At 42.5% G+C, this 14,355-nt stretch overlaps 1 protein-coding gene across 2 annotated transcripts; it reads right to left on the bottom strand.

Annotated features, from left to right (window-relative positions):
• Nucleotides 1-3,225: 3,225 nt before the first annotated feature.
• LOC116745233 (keratin, type I cytoskeletal 12-like) lies at nt 3,226-14,355 on the bottom strand. Of its 2 annotated transcripts, XM_032615792.1 has the most exons (9): nt 13,990-14,355; nt 7,985-8,485; nt 7,513-7,595; nt 6,407-6,563; nt 5,298-5,459; nt 5,071-5,196; nt 4,710-4,930; nt 3,983-4,053; nt 3,226-3,552 (listed from the first exon to the last, which is right to left on the bottom strand). In XM_032615792.1, the coding sequence occupies exons 1-9, from the start codon at nt 14,062-14,064 to the stop codon at nt 3,455-3,457; spliced, it is 1,494 nt and encodes a 497-aa protein (XP_032471683.1). In that variant the 5' UTR covers nt 14,065-14,355; the 3' UTR covers nt 3,226-3,454. The 2 variants fall into 2 exon arrangements, with proteins under 2 accessions (XP_032471683.1, XP_032471684.1); XM_032615793.1 differs by lacking the exon at nt 13,990-14,355 and having other exon boundaries at nt 7,985-8,536.

The raw sequence follows: 14,355 nt of genomic DNA on the forward strand, positions 1-14,355 counted from the left end.
GTAAATAACTACTAGCTTTCTTTTTTACTTTATGCCTTATAGAACTTGCCTCTTTACTGGTGGACTTTCTGGAAACTAATACCACTTATTTAAATAAGAAAGTGTTAATTTATTAAGTTGATACTTTTAAACAGGTTTGCTTTTTTCTTCTCTTTTCTTTCTCTCTTTCTTAAAACAAACAAACAAACAAACAAATCCCAAACCCATTTTGTAGTATCCAGCGTATCTCAAGTGGCTTCAAAAGCAGGGTTAACTTTTTTTAAGGTTCATATCCTGAGATTCCAGTAGGTGGCACTCTTACAAAGCCTGAAGATTTGACTGCTTTGGCAATGCGTGATCGTTTTTTAGACGGTTCCCTTTTTACTGTGACCTACTTGCAAATCCATTTGTTCTGGATAACTAAAATTCATTTTCCCTCTAATTGTCAGAGTTGCATATACTGTTTGTTAAGCATTTAAAAAATGTACAAAAGAAAAAATATTCTTCAAACACCTTGATGAATTTCCAAGAGATAACCACTCTAACAATTTAGTATATACAATATTTTCCAGAACTTTCTCTAGCCTACCCGCACAGTAGATGCAGATAAGTGTTAAAATTTAAGTTAATAAAATTTTAGATTTTAAAATAATCATAATGATATGCTTGTCTTTGTTTTCTGATCCTGTACCTGGTTTTTTTCTTATGAGTTATTTTCCTTTAAGACAGACCTCTCATTTCTGCAATTCATTAATTGCTGAGTCCGAAAGGACCTTTTACATCTGTGTTGAATTAGGGCTTGTGGTGTAGTGAATGAGGCCTAGACTTTCATGATAAGGATTCTATGCTAACTGCATTTCTTGGCAGTGAGAGTAGGGTAAAGAGAACTTAAACAATAAGAAATCTAATGCTTCCTTTGCCAACTGAAGACTGTAGAATATTCTAAGATTTTATCAGAATAGGATTGTGAGTTTTTTTTTTTTTAGGATTGTGAGTTTTAACTTGCTGGCTATTCCAGGAGATGCTAGCTATTGGTTCTTCAGTGGGAAATTTTGTGAAATCACTGATTTTTTTAAAATACATTTTTCTCCCACAGTATAACTTAAGGGCAGCCAATTTCCCCCAGAATGAGCAAAATCCAAGAGGCCAAGCCAGACAGAAATGCTTTTGTGACCTAACCTTGGAATTCACACACTGTCACTCCTTCAGTAGGTCTGCTTTACTCCTTGTGGAAGGGAACAATGCTCAGGGACATGAGTACCAGGAGGTGAGGCTCATTGGACCATCTTGAAGGTTACCACAAGGAGTGGTTACTTTATCTATTTATTTCATTGAGGTATAATTGACATATACCATTATATTAATAGTGTTGGGTATACAACGTAATGATTTAATATTTGTATACATTGGGAAATGGTCACCACAATGAGTCTAGGTAACATCCATCCATAGATGGTTACTTTAAAGCCATGGGATTAGATGAGGCCGCCTAGGGAGCGTGTGTAGAGAGAGAAGAGAATAGGATTAAGTGAACATTTAGAAGTCACAAAGAAGAGTCCGAGAAAAAGCTTCCAGTGAGGTGATGCCTTTGGGAGCCCAGTAGAGAAAATATTCCCAAAAGAAGGGAAGGCTGAGAAACTAGGATAATAGCTAAGAGATGACCACCGACTTTATACATGTGCAAAATCCCTTTCTCCTTGGAGTTTCACACAATTCAGATGTAGTTGTAAGGAAAACGGATGCAGTTTAAAGCAGTAACTATTTGCAGCCACTTTTGAGTACCAGGAAGTGGCATCATTTATTACTTGGGGGCTGTGGAGCTTGTGCAGGAAAAGACCTTGATAATCTCTTTAGGTCTGAAAGGTAAGGTTCTCCTAGCGTCAGTTCTGGAAGGTGAGGTCTAGACAGAGAGCTGAATTGCCGTGCGTAATAAAGTAAGATGAATGGAGCATCTGAGATCACTAGCAAATTTAAAAAGAAGTGTGACTTCAGAAAGCTGCATACGGAAGCGAGTCAGCTGAAAATGACATCATAATCTTCTGTGGGCTTTTGCACCCAGTGCTGGAATGCCTCCAGGTTTGCCTGACCCTCTCCTCTCCTTTCTGCTCCTTTGACGCTCCTTGCTCACCAGTTCCCCTGGTTTCTCCATAACATTTTGGTTACACACAGTAAATAATAATAGGACACAAATATCGAGTACTTCTAAGTGCCGGGGACCGTTCCTACTGTTTTATGTATGTTACCTCACTTAATCTTCACAAACTCACCCCACTTTAAAGATCAGGAAACAGAAGCAGGCAAGAGGTTGAGTTACTTGCTCTTAAGTATTAGGGTCAGAATTTGAACCCAGTCTGGCTTCAGAGATCAGGCTCTTAATTGTTAAATCTTGCTTTCGTTCTTTTAGGGTTTTGAATTTGGCAACCCAGATTGAACCACAGTCTACTCAGGCTTAGACTTTGGCCACCTTCTGCCCCAACCCAGAACATGACATCTGTTATTGACTTGTGGGTCTACCCCACCCCAATAGAAACCCCACCCTGGGCCTTGCTGGTGCCCAATAGGAGGAAGGCCATCAAAGCAGCGTTTGTTTACGCCCCTGTGTCCTTTCTTATGTGCTTCCTCTGTTCCCTTTCTCCCTTCTCTGCCTGGTTGGTTTCTGTATGAAGCATTTGCTTGCCTCCTCACAAATTTTTCTTCCTCCAAGCGTCCTTTGAACTTCCATCCGCCCTATCTCACTGTATCACTGTTCCCAGTAGATGTCTATCTCTGCCCTCAATTGGGAACTCCTCCAGGCAAGGACCATATCTTTATTCACCTTCGAGGCTTGAGTTGGGCACACTATGGGAGTTCATTAGTGTTTCTTGATTGAATGAAAGAAAGTGCTAGAAAAAGAACAGGACAAATGTTATCCCGTGTAGTGCACAATACAATTTTTTTTTGTAGCCTTGATGGGCTGATGTAAAAAGGAAAGAACTTCTAAAAGAATCTTCTTAACTTAATCTCCCACTTCAACATCTTTATCTCAGTGTTTATCTAATACTAATAATCAGTATTTCACAAACCTCTCTCTACGCCCTTGACACTATTGTTGGAGTCAAGGAGGTACACACTTCACATTATTACCATTCATCTTTTATTAAGATTAACTTTTTGAAAACATGCTACTTGATCAAAGTCCGGTGATTAAAAATATGTTCCAGGTCACTAGAAGAAAGTTTATTAAGACTACTCTAGGTCCAGAAAGATGTGAGGCAATTTTGATTTGTTATAAAGACCAACATTTCCACAATTATTTGTAATTAAATTTTGTTTCAGAAGGCCAAAAAAGGCTCAAAGTGAATAGGGAATCCAAAGAAAATCAAACAAACAGAAATCGAGATTGAACTAATGTATCATCTTACTCTAAAAGGAATAATTTCTACTTGTAAATTTCTTGTTCCTAAGGAAACAATCATGGGGCAGATCTTGTGAGATTTTATATTATTTCTTCGATTTCCTGAACTTGGGAGGAGACCACCTCACCATTCACCACTTCCTGCACAATTGTCTTGATTTTTCGGGCTCTGGTAGGGTCTAAAGATAAAAATGGAACAAAGAGGGCAAAAGTTAGTGTTTCAAATACTCATCTAAAATTGGTTGTTTAACTTAAGCTTCTAAATTAGGTATTGACTGATACAGTCCATCAAATTTAAACTTTCAAAAGTGACTTTTGCATTCTAAACGAAATGCATTTTATTTAATAAAATTTAAAAAGTGTTTATGATTCTCATAATACTTTGTAGATTTTTTTTTTCCTTCCTGAGCTTGCCAAAAGTTTTACCACAGAACAGCCTACTCATTTTTCTGCAGGAATGCATAAATATTTTTTCTTTGCTCTGAATACAAATATACTTTAAGTTTAAATTAGTAATAACGCCGCAATATTCAATGAGATCTTACAGTTTTAGTCATTAACAGATGTGATTCTGACTTATTGCAAGTGCTTCTTAGGGAATCTGCATACCTTTGGAGGAATCAGTTGACGGGGCTTGAGAGTTGGAGGCTGTCACAGAGGAACTTTCATCCAAACAGTCACTGTAAAGGAAACAAGGGAGCTGATATCACCTGATGCTTTCTGGAAGGAGAGGGAATAAGGAATTTGCTATTTGAGCTTAAAAAATGGCCAACTGGAGAAAGTATTATACATTTCTTGATTAAGAATGATTGAATGATGCACCCTGAGAGCAATCAGCTGGTGCAGTGTACCTTTGCTTTCAAACCCTGCCTAAAATGGGCTCTTAAAGTGAAGCAAACTGGCAACTAATGGAAGACCTGGTTTCCTGATTTCCAGTCCTGAATTCTTCCCACTAGTCCAGGCTGTTATTACTTTTGGAAAGTTCGCTACAGTAGGTCTGAGGTGATTGCGTGGCTGTGGTTTGATGTCATTCTCAGCATCGGGGCATTAACATCAGGACTCTGACGGTGGATTTTTCTAATACTCATCGGCAGGATGCCTCTGTCTGCGACGCCATTGTTCATCCCAGCGTTTTATTAACTTTTATCAGGGAAGATAACGGGTGACAACACTTTGCAAAATGTAGAGCATTTAACAAATCTAAGGCATGTCTTTACTAGATGTGCTATTTTCTGTCAGCTAAAGAACCCTTCCCACTTCTATTGCCCCCAAACTGCATCAGTGTCCACGGGCCGTCAGCCATTGAGGTTATTTTCAGCCTCGGTTATCTATTCACCCTTGGGCTTCTCCGTCCAGCAGGCGGCGGTAGGTCTCGATCTCCAGCTCCAGATGGGCCTTGATGTTCAGCAACAGCTGGTAGTCGGCGCTCTGGTGCTCGGCGTCGCAGCGCACTTGCCGCAGCTGCTCCTCCACGTTGCCGATGAGCTGCTGCACCTGGGACAGCTGGCTGCAGTAGTCGCCCTCGGTTTCGGCCAGCGAGTCGTCCAGGGATTTCTTCTGCACGGGGGAGGGAAATGGCACAGACGTAACAATGGAGGGGACCGAAATGCGGAAGGCAGCCAATGGCCTTACTAATTTGGATGCAACATTTCCTTTGCAAGGCGAAAGGAAGCCGCGGCTTTTGGCGCGCGCCGTACCGTGGCGAGCTGGGACTGGAGCTCGATCTCCAGGGTTTGAAGCACGCGCCGCAGGTCGGTGACCACGCTCTTGCTGGACTGAAGCTCCTCGGTGTTGCTGCTGATCTCCTTCCTGAGCTCGGCGCTCTGCCACAGCAAAGAGGGGGGAGGGGACGTGAGCCAGCCCTGCGCCTCTCCCCGGTCTTTAATGCAAGTGTATCAACGCCTTTTGTCTTTGTTAGTGGTACCTTTTCAACGAACCAGGCTTCCGCATCCTCCCGATTCTGCTGGGCTATGGCTTCATACTGCCCCCGCATGTCGTTAAGGAGGCTCGTGAGGTCCACTCCGGGGGCAGCGTCCATTTCTACGCTGACCTGGCCTGGGCCGCCGGCCCGGAAGCTTTGGAGCTCCTGGGGACAGCGAGAGAGAGAGGGGCGCAGGGGCCCATTGTCACTTTCGTGGGCCTCTTCCTCCACAAAACATAGTTGGTATAAAGACAAACCTGTCAATATAATATATTCAAACATTTTTAACCTAAAATTCGTATTTTTATTCTGATTTTGAAAGAACTTAAGACACTTTCACGGGCCCCTAAACTCACCACGGGTCCCGGGTGCTGTGCCTACCATGCCTGATGGATGAGTTGGCCCCGCTTCTTGGGGCTCCACAACCTTTACAAGAAGGGAAGGCCTGGTGGAAAGGTACCCGGGGTTTTCAACTACAGCTGCCAAACGGAGGGCTGCAGACGGTCCCTGGGCTTGCCCACTGTCTGTACCATAGTCATTGCTTTACAGTGGAAAGCTCTTTAGGAGTCTAGTGCCAGGGTCATGCGTGATTACTTATATACATTGTGGTGTATCAGAGTTCCATGTGTGTATTACACTGGGTATAATTCGTTTCTCTAACATATATAACAGTCTGTATTATTGGTAGACTTTTATTTTTGAACTTTAAAAATACTATATCTTTTTCTTGATAAGTATCTCCTTTTATTTTCTATGAGAAAAAGATTAATTCTTCAATCCTTCCAGAATGTTTTTCACTAGATAGCGCAAAGTCAGCCTTTTAACCTTTTTTCCCTAGCTAATGAATAAAAATACTATATTTTAAGAAATCACTAAATCAGGACAATTAAAATTCTGATTGTCCTTACCAAATGATGAAAATGACAAAAAGTGCCTCTCACGTGTTAAACTTTAACAGAAACCACCACCACAACTTCAAAACAAATGGTCATCTTAACAGGGAGATAGTGTATCATGCATATCTCTTCTAACTCCAGGTTTATAAATTTGAAATTGTAATTTTTGAGTCTGGTAGAAAAAAGCAGCTTAGAGAACTGTGTTTTCTGGCTCACCTCTTCGTGATTCTTCTTCCGGTAGGCCAGCTCCTCATTCAGGGTCTCGATCTGCGTCTCCAGGTCGGCTCTGGCCAGGGTCATCTCGTCCAGCACCTTGCGCAAGCCGTTGATGTCGGCCTCCACGTTCTGGCACAGGGCCAGCTCATTTTCGTATCTGAAAACCAAGTGCAAAGCAGTCCAGGGAATCAACACACCCATTTGAATAAGCCCCCTGCGATCTTCAGGGCTGTTTTGCATATAAATTTAGCAGCATTGTAATGCATGAGACTGTTTTTGCTTTTCTAACTTTTTCTGTTCCTTTTTTTAAATGACAGGTTGCTACTCAGTGGGAGAGAAGTGAAAAAATTAGGAAGTGATACTTTTCTACCAGCAGTAGCACCGCATCCCAGGCTACCTCTTCCCCTCTGGCTGGCTGCCTTGGCTATGAACAGTAAGTAGCGGCCCCTCTCTAGGTGGAGTTTCTGATGGAATCCTAAAAGCGGTTGAAAATTAGATAATAATTAGTTATCTTGCTTAACCTTTATTCATGGTTTAATTTAAAACAGTGATACTTCTTTAGTGACTCGTACTAAGGTTCAGGATCATCACCACTGCAACATCCTGTGAGGAAATTCTGCAGAGCAAAAAGGACATTAGTATTCTCTCCTTATGTCTGAGGGTGGTGTATGGGAAAGGAGGAGGCAATATAAAAATAAATGCCTGGTTAATATTTTAGTTGTATGTGTCATCGGGAAAAAGGTCACTTCATTTAACGCCCAGGCAAAAACATTATTAATTCATTTTGATGCATGGAAGACTGAGGTTTAGGACGCTGGTGGAATTATCATGTCGCAACATGAGTCAATAACAAATGTCGAATATGAAAATCCATAGCCTTGGGTTTAAGTACTTTGTAACTAAGGACGTGTAATGTGAATTGTGTTTGAATCTCGTTACTTTCTGATAGAATGCCCAATGTGAATTTACCAAAACATTAAATGTATGGAGCATGTGAACTGCAGAAGGTTGGAAATATTTGCCATCAGTGAAGGCAGGAAAATAGAGAAAAAGAAGAGATCCTGGGGCATGTCAGTCATCATTAGTCTTTCTTTTATTCTACTCACTTCATTCTGAAGTCTTCGGCAGCCAGTCTCGCATTGTCGATCTGCAAGAGCAGCTGTGCGTTTGCGGTGCTGTCAGAAATGATCTGGCCAAACAGGGGAAGACACACAAAGTGAGGTCATACAAGATAGTGTTTTGCAAATATATCTTTGACAGGAAAATTTTAGGTGATGTTGTAATGCTATTTTATTAAGGGTTTAAGGCAGTTAACTTTTAAAAGAAAGTATGTATAGAGAATATTATTTAAAAATTAAGAAACATACATTTCCCCCAGAAACGGTAGTGTAAAAAACAATCACTTTATGGTAAATGATAAAATGAAACTAAATATCTTAAGATGAGAAATTATTCCAAATACAGTTGACTGGAAAGATATCTAAGTTTTAGGTGATTTATGACTGTAAAATATTGAAATAGCAAAAGAGAAAAGTAAAAAATAATTCCCAAAGGCCCTCTAAAAAGCCATTTTGTTACCTTATTCCTGAGGTCTTCAATCAACAGATGATATTTACTATAATCATTCGGTGGGTCTCCAGATCCTCGTATTTCGTACCATTCTCGAATTTTGTTTTCTAGGTCAGCGTTAGCCTCTTCTAGAGCTCGAACCTTATCCAGGTAGGAAGCCAATCTGTCATTAAGATTTTGCATAGTTTCCTTTTCTGATCCAGAAAGAAGGCCTCCATCGTTGCCAGAGAGAATCCCTAGAGAGCCCCCTCCTGGGCTTCCCCCAAACCCAATCCCCAGGCTCCCAAAGCCACCTCCCCTGGCTCCTCCATAACCAGCGCCCAGTCCTCCCGCAAAGGAGCTTCCAGAGCCACCACCAAAGCCAGAACTAGAAGCAAACATGGAAGCAGCTGAAAAGCCTCCCCCATAGCTGCCTCCAAAGCCGAAGGCACTTCCCCCGTAGCTGCTTCCAATGCTTGAGGCAGAAATGCCCCTGGCTCTGCCCAGTGTCCCACTTTGGGAGGACAGCCACTGGGGCATCCCAGAGGTGTGCGCGGAGAGTGACATGGTGCTTCTCGAGAGACCCACAGCCAGGGATGGTGCGGTGTCAGCAAGACAGGAAGGCTAACCTTTTATAGGTCACCGAATGGGTGTTGCCGTTGAAAAGTTCACTCTCTCCATTCAAGATATGTCTCCCCTCCCCCCAACCTTTTTTGGCCAGCTCAACAAGAAAATGGTTAATGCACACTGACGATTCATTGGTATAGAACTGATTGAATAATTGTTCCCATTCCATATTTGTGACAGAAAGAAGAAATCTGGGTGGAGTACACATAGGTTGTCATAAGGAATTTTTCGTCTCCAAATTATTCCATTGCTTGTATTCTCGGCACTGCCCAGCGTCTTATGCACAGAAGGAAAACAAAGAGTGACTGCTGAATGGATAAAGTAATGAATATTTCTTCCTAAGTCTTAAGCTTCCTAAAGTTCACTCATATTTCCTACCTGTTTCCTTTATAAAACTCAATATAAACCATCTGATCATGATGTAGTGTATCTTCTGGCAGAATATCGTTTCAGAAACTGTTGTGAAACGCACTGGTGGAAGGTGGGGAACAAACACATTTTCCAGATTGATACTGGAATTTAAATTTTCAAAGATTTGAAAGTCTTGTCATTAGGTTGTTGCATGGTTTCTCTTTTTCTTTTTTTTTCTTTTTTCTTTTTTTTTTTTTTTTTTTTTGCGGTACGCGGGCCTCTCACCGTTATGGCCTCTCCCATTGCGGAGCACAGGCTCCGGACACGCAGGCTCAGCGGCCATGGCTCACGGGCCCAGCCGCTCCGCGGCATGCGAGATCCTTCTGGACCGGGGCACGAACCCGTGTCCCCTGCATCGGCAGGTGGACTCCCAACCACTGCGCCACCAGGGAAGCCTGGTTTCTCTTTTTCTGATTCAGAAAAAGACCTCTTAAATATTGAAAAATGCTATTTTTGAGTAGAATATGATAGTATTTCCAGCAGGTCTTCCTTTACATGAAGTTTGACCTTCCTAGTAAACTCCATGAAATCAGGAGCCTTGCCTGGTAGTTCATTACTCTACCGCCAACTTTGCTAGTGTATCAAAAAACAATTGATCTTTTTGTTTATGGAAATTGTATCAGTGCTCGTATCCTCAACCCCTTAACCCCCAAATATCCAGATATTATCTGCTCTGACTCCAGCCTCCCTGAAGGTGAGGTTCTTCCATTCTGTGAATAGTCCTGTGAACAGCTGGAGCCAGCTGTGCCCACTGGTGATTTGGGGGCAAAGGCAGAGAGGTTGCACTTGAAGCCCATGTCAGACCTCTAGAGTATCAGTTCTGGCAAATGGGAGGATCTTGTGACCCTTTTTTTTTTTTTTTATCACTTTCCTAGGAACAGGAATGATGAACTCAGAGTGAAATCCAACTACAACTTCCTTTTACCTTTTCATAGAAGGGAGATAGGCCAAGGGACATATTTTCTCCTAACTTATACACTTCACAAAGAGCAAGCAAGTGGGATGTCTAAATAAAGGGGTTTTTAAGCAAGAAATTTGCAGAATTTACATATTCTCATTCACAATAGATATAGAGAGGAAGCAGCAGTCCAATGCAGACTCAGCTTGAAGAGAGGGGCCATGATCCATCCATTTGTTCCATTTCTTGAGAGAATGGAAACTTGTTAAGTGGAAATGCCAGGGGCCCCAGCATTATACGGAGATTTTTACCAAGGATTCCTTTAAACTATCACCGGCGTTACAAGCGTTTTTTTCTGATCTTGTCCTTGTTTGAATCATTAGTAGTTATTGTGTACTTAATATGTTCTAGACATTGGGCAGTTGAACTACAGACATTATTTTTAACCTTTGTGGCAACTTCTTAAAGTTTATCCCATTTTACAGAAGAGCAATCGGAGGGTGAGGATGTTAAGTGACTTATTCAAGGCCACACAGCCAGGAGATGGCCAAGACAGGATCTGGGTCTGCAGTGCCTTCTATACACAACACAGTGAAAACAAAAAGGACAGAGGGTCGCTCTGACCCCCAAATCATCAGACTGGGTTTCTGCCCTGCGCATCAACCAGGAATTTTAGCTCTTTCCTTTTCAAAAAAGCTTTCTCTTTGAATTTCATTTCTCAGTGTACAGCCTGAGACCCAGTGATCTACTCTTCATGGTTTATCAGAAATGGCATCACAAATGAAATCTTGGGAACCTACAGGCAAATGTGTTTTTAGTTATACTTTTTTTTTTTTTTTTTGCGGTACACGGGCCTCTCACTGCTGTGGCCTCTCCCGCTGCGGAGCAGAGGCTCTGGACGCGCAGGCTCAGCGGCCATGGCTCATGGGCCCAGCCGCTCCGCGGCATGTGGGATCCTCCCGGACCAGGGCACGAACCCGTGTCCCCTGCATCGGCAGGCGGACTCTCAACCACTGCGCCACCAGGGAAGCCCTAGTTATACTTTTTGACATGTAACCACATCTCCGGAGATCTTATGAAGTACTGGTTAAACTTGCGCTTCCCACCCAGCAACTTGACATTATGGGTGTAAATTATTAGTCACTCACAAGTAGCAGCCCCCTGAGACAGGGTGAATCCAAACCTCATTCTTGCACACTTAGAGTTATTTCACTTGAAAGGACTTAATCCTTAATGTATTTGAATGTGTCATTTAAAATTCATTTCATTTGAAAATGACTTTGCTCTAATTTACTGGTATGCTTTGACCGAGATTTATTCTGAATCCAATTATGAATGGGGAGCAACTTCAGAAGTTGAAAAGAGAAATATTCCTTCTTCAGTGGCTTCTTTTCGTGGGGGGAGGGAAAGCTAAGCTAAATAATTAAGCCTCTATTTTAGAGTTTTTAGAAGTGAAAGTGAATTCCTTTGACAGCTGTAAAAATACAGGAAGGTGGGAATGTATAAGATGGGCTTGTTGGCAAAATGGTTACGTAAGTAGAGGCACAGAGGAATACGACTACAACTTGGGTGACTGTTCAAAAGAATTACATCTTCCATTTCTGTAGAGTTTAGAGAATATTCAAAATGCGGATTATTATTTATATGGCATTTGTAAATCTCTAGATTTTTATTAAGTAAAACATGTGCTCATCTTCTCATGTCAGATTGGTTAGTTTCCCGGTCTTTGTTTGCAGGATTTTCCTCCTGAGTTCTGTCTCTTAAAGACAGACCTTTCACTGGAATTCCCTGGCGGTCCAGTGATTAGGACTAGGTGCTTTCACTGCTGGGGCCGGGTTCAATCCCTGGTGGGGAACTAAGATCCTGCAAGCTGCCAGGTGCGGCAAAAAAACCTTCCATTCTGTGCAGTTTACTGATTGCTTGGTAGACGATATCTTTCTTTTTTGCTTTGAATAACATTTTAAGATCCTGTGACTGAATGAAAGAATATTGAGTTACTGACTTTTATGCTGTGCTTTTTTTTTTTTTTTTTGCTGTACGCGGGCCTCTCACTGTTGTGGCCTCTCCCGTTGCGGATCACAGGCTCCGGACACACAGGCTCAGCGGCCATGGCTCACGGGCCCAGCCGCTCCGCGGCATGTGGGATCTTCCCAGAACGGGGCACGAACCCGTGTCCCCTGCATCGGCGGGCGGACTCTCAACCACTGCGCCACCAGAGAAGCCCTGAACTGGGTCTCTTTTAGACAGCATATATATGAGTCTTGTTTTTGTATCCATTCAGTGAGCCTGTGTCCTTTGGTTGGAGCATTTAATCCATTCCCATTTAAGGTAATTATTGATACGTATGTTCCTATTACCATTTTTCTAATTGTTATGGGGTTTTTTTTGTACATCCTTTTCTTCTCTTGTGTTTCCCACTTAGAGAAGTTCCTTTAGCATTTGTTGTAGAGCTGGTTTTGTTGGTGTTGAATTCTCTTAGCTTTTGCTTGTCTGCAAAGCTTTTGATTTCTCCATCGAAACTGAATGAGATCCTTCCCGGGTAGAGTAATCTTGGCTGTAGTTTCTTCCCTTTCATCTCTTTAAGTATATTGTGCCACCCCCTTCTGGCTCATAGAGTTTCTGCTGAGAAATCAGCTGTTAACCTTATGGGAGTTCCCTTGTATATTACTTGTCATTTTCCCTTCGTTGCTTTCAATAATTTTTGTCTTTAATTTTTGCCAATTTGATTACTATGTGTCTCGGCGTGTTTCTCCTTGGGTTTATCCTGTATGGGACTCTCTGTGCTTCCTGGACTTTCCCATGATAGGGATGTTTTCGACTATAATCTCTTCAAACATTTTCTCGGGTCCTTTCTCTGTCTCTTCTCCTTATGGGACCCCTATAATGCAAATGTTGTTGTGTTTAATGTTGTCCCAGAGGTCTCTTAGGCTGTCTTCATTTCTTTTCATTCTTTTTTCTTTATTCTGTTCCGCAGCAGTGAATTCCACCATTCTGTCTTCCAGGTCACTTATCTGTTCTTCTGCCTCAGTTATTCTGCTATTGCTTCCTTCTAGTGTAGTTTTCATTTCAGTTATTGTGTTGTTCATCTCTGTTTGTTTGTTATTTAATTCTTCTAGGTCTTCGTTAAACATTTGCATCTTCTCTATCTATGCCTCCATTCTTTTTCCAAGGTCCTGGATCATCTTTGCGGCGAGCCTCTTCTGACCAGCAGAAAGACAAGTCACCACACGCTAGATTCTTCTCGTATCACACTTTATTGGAGTACAGCTTGGTTATAGACAGATGGAAGGAAGACCCCGAGCTTTGTTCACACTGGCTTTTTATAATGCACTATAACCTGTGGCAACCTGTGGTTGGCTGGTTAACTCAACCTGTGGTTGGCTGGTTAACTCAATCTGTGGTTGGCTGGTTACCTCAACAAGATATGTGCTGTTCACAATTTATTGGTTGCAATTCTGAGCCTTTATTAGCATATTGGCTCGTCGTGGCGCATGTGTGGCACATAGCCTTTGGGCTACTCCCTGATAAGCGTTATCTGCGACCAGCAGAACAACGGCTTCCACGTTATCTGCGGCATGGCAGAACAACGGCTTCCCACATCTCCCCCTTTTTGTTTTCTTAGACCCAGGAGCTGAACTCGAACAATGCCCGCACAAGCGCTCACCCCATGGGATGCTCGCTGAGCAAGAGTTAGTTCGAGAAGCTGGCTCATCACCCTCCCCGTCGTGCAATGTCCATACAGACCGCGGAGTGCAGGGGCTGATGTTCCTCGTGATTCCCATCAAAAGTGCAATGGTCATAAACCTTTTTGTGCAAGGGCAATCACTACGGGTCGTTCAAGATGGAGATCCAGGCGCCAGGGGAGTCGCCTTTACTAATGGCCACCAATGCCTGCGTGAACAACATCTTATCTCGCTTTGTCCGAGTTCGCAAACGACATATCAACCACAGGCACACCACAAGTCCCGCCATGCAACACACTGCAAACATCCCTACACCGACCCACTCCTTAAAGAAAGTAAAGGCAGAAGACAGCCAGGTAGTAAAGTCCCCAAGCGTAACGGGGTAAAAATTGGAGGCGTATTGACAATGGCAGCACAGTAAGGAGCAATCCTGGTCCGGTTAGACTCAGTGCAATTTTTTGTATTGTTCGGTAGGGGGACCACGCCCTCATGTTTCAAAAGTAAGGTGGTAACATTCACTGCATTCTGGCTAGAGTTCCCTGTACCAGAGCCAGAATGTTGACCCTGTGATATTTTGGTCAAGGCTTCATTTAGCATAGACAGAGGAACCTGATTTCCCGTAAGTGGGTTATTCTAGGCAGTCAAGGTTTTTCGAACTAAACGAATGCAGTCCACAGAGGCATTCCAACTAAAACAAAGGGTATTATTTACAACAAAATTTGTAGCATTATAATGCACCCATTTATCATCTAACGATACAGTGCAGGCTGTATTCATCTCAC

Source organism: Phocoena sinus, chromosome 20 (genome assembly GCF_008692025.1).
Source record: "Phocoena sinus isolate mPhoSin1 chromosome 20, mPhoSin1.pri, whole genome shotgun sequence".
Classification (NCBI taxonomy): Eukaryota; Metazoa; Chordata; class Mammalia; order Artiodactyla; family Phocoenidae; genus Phocoena; species Phocoena sinus.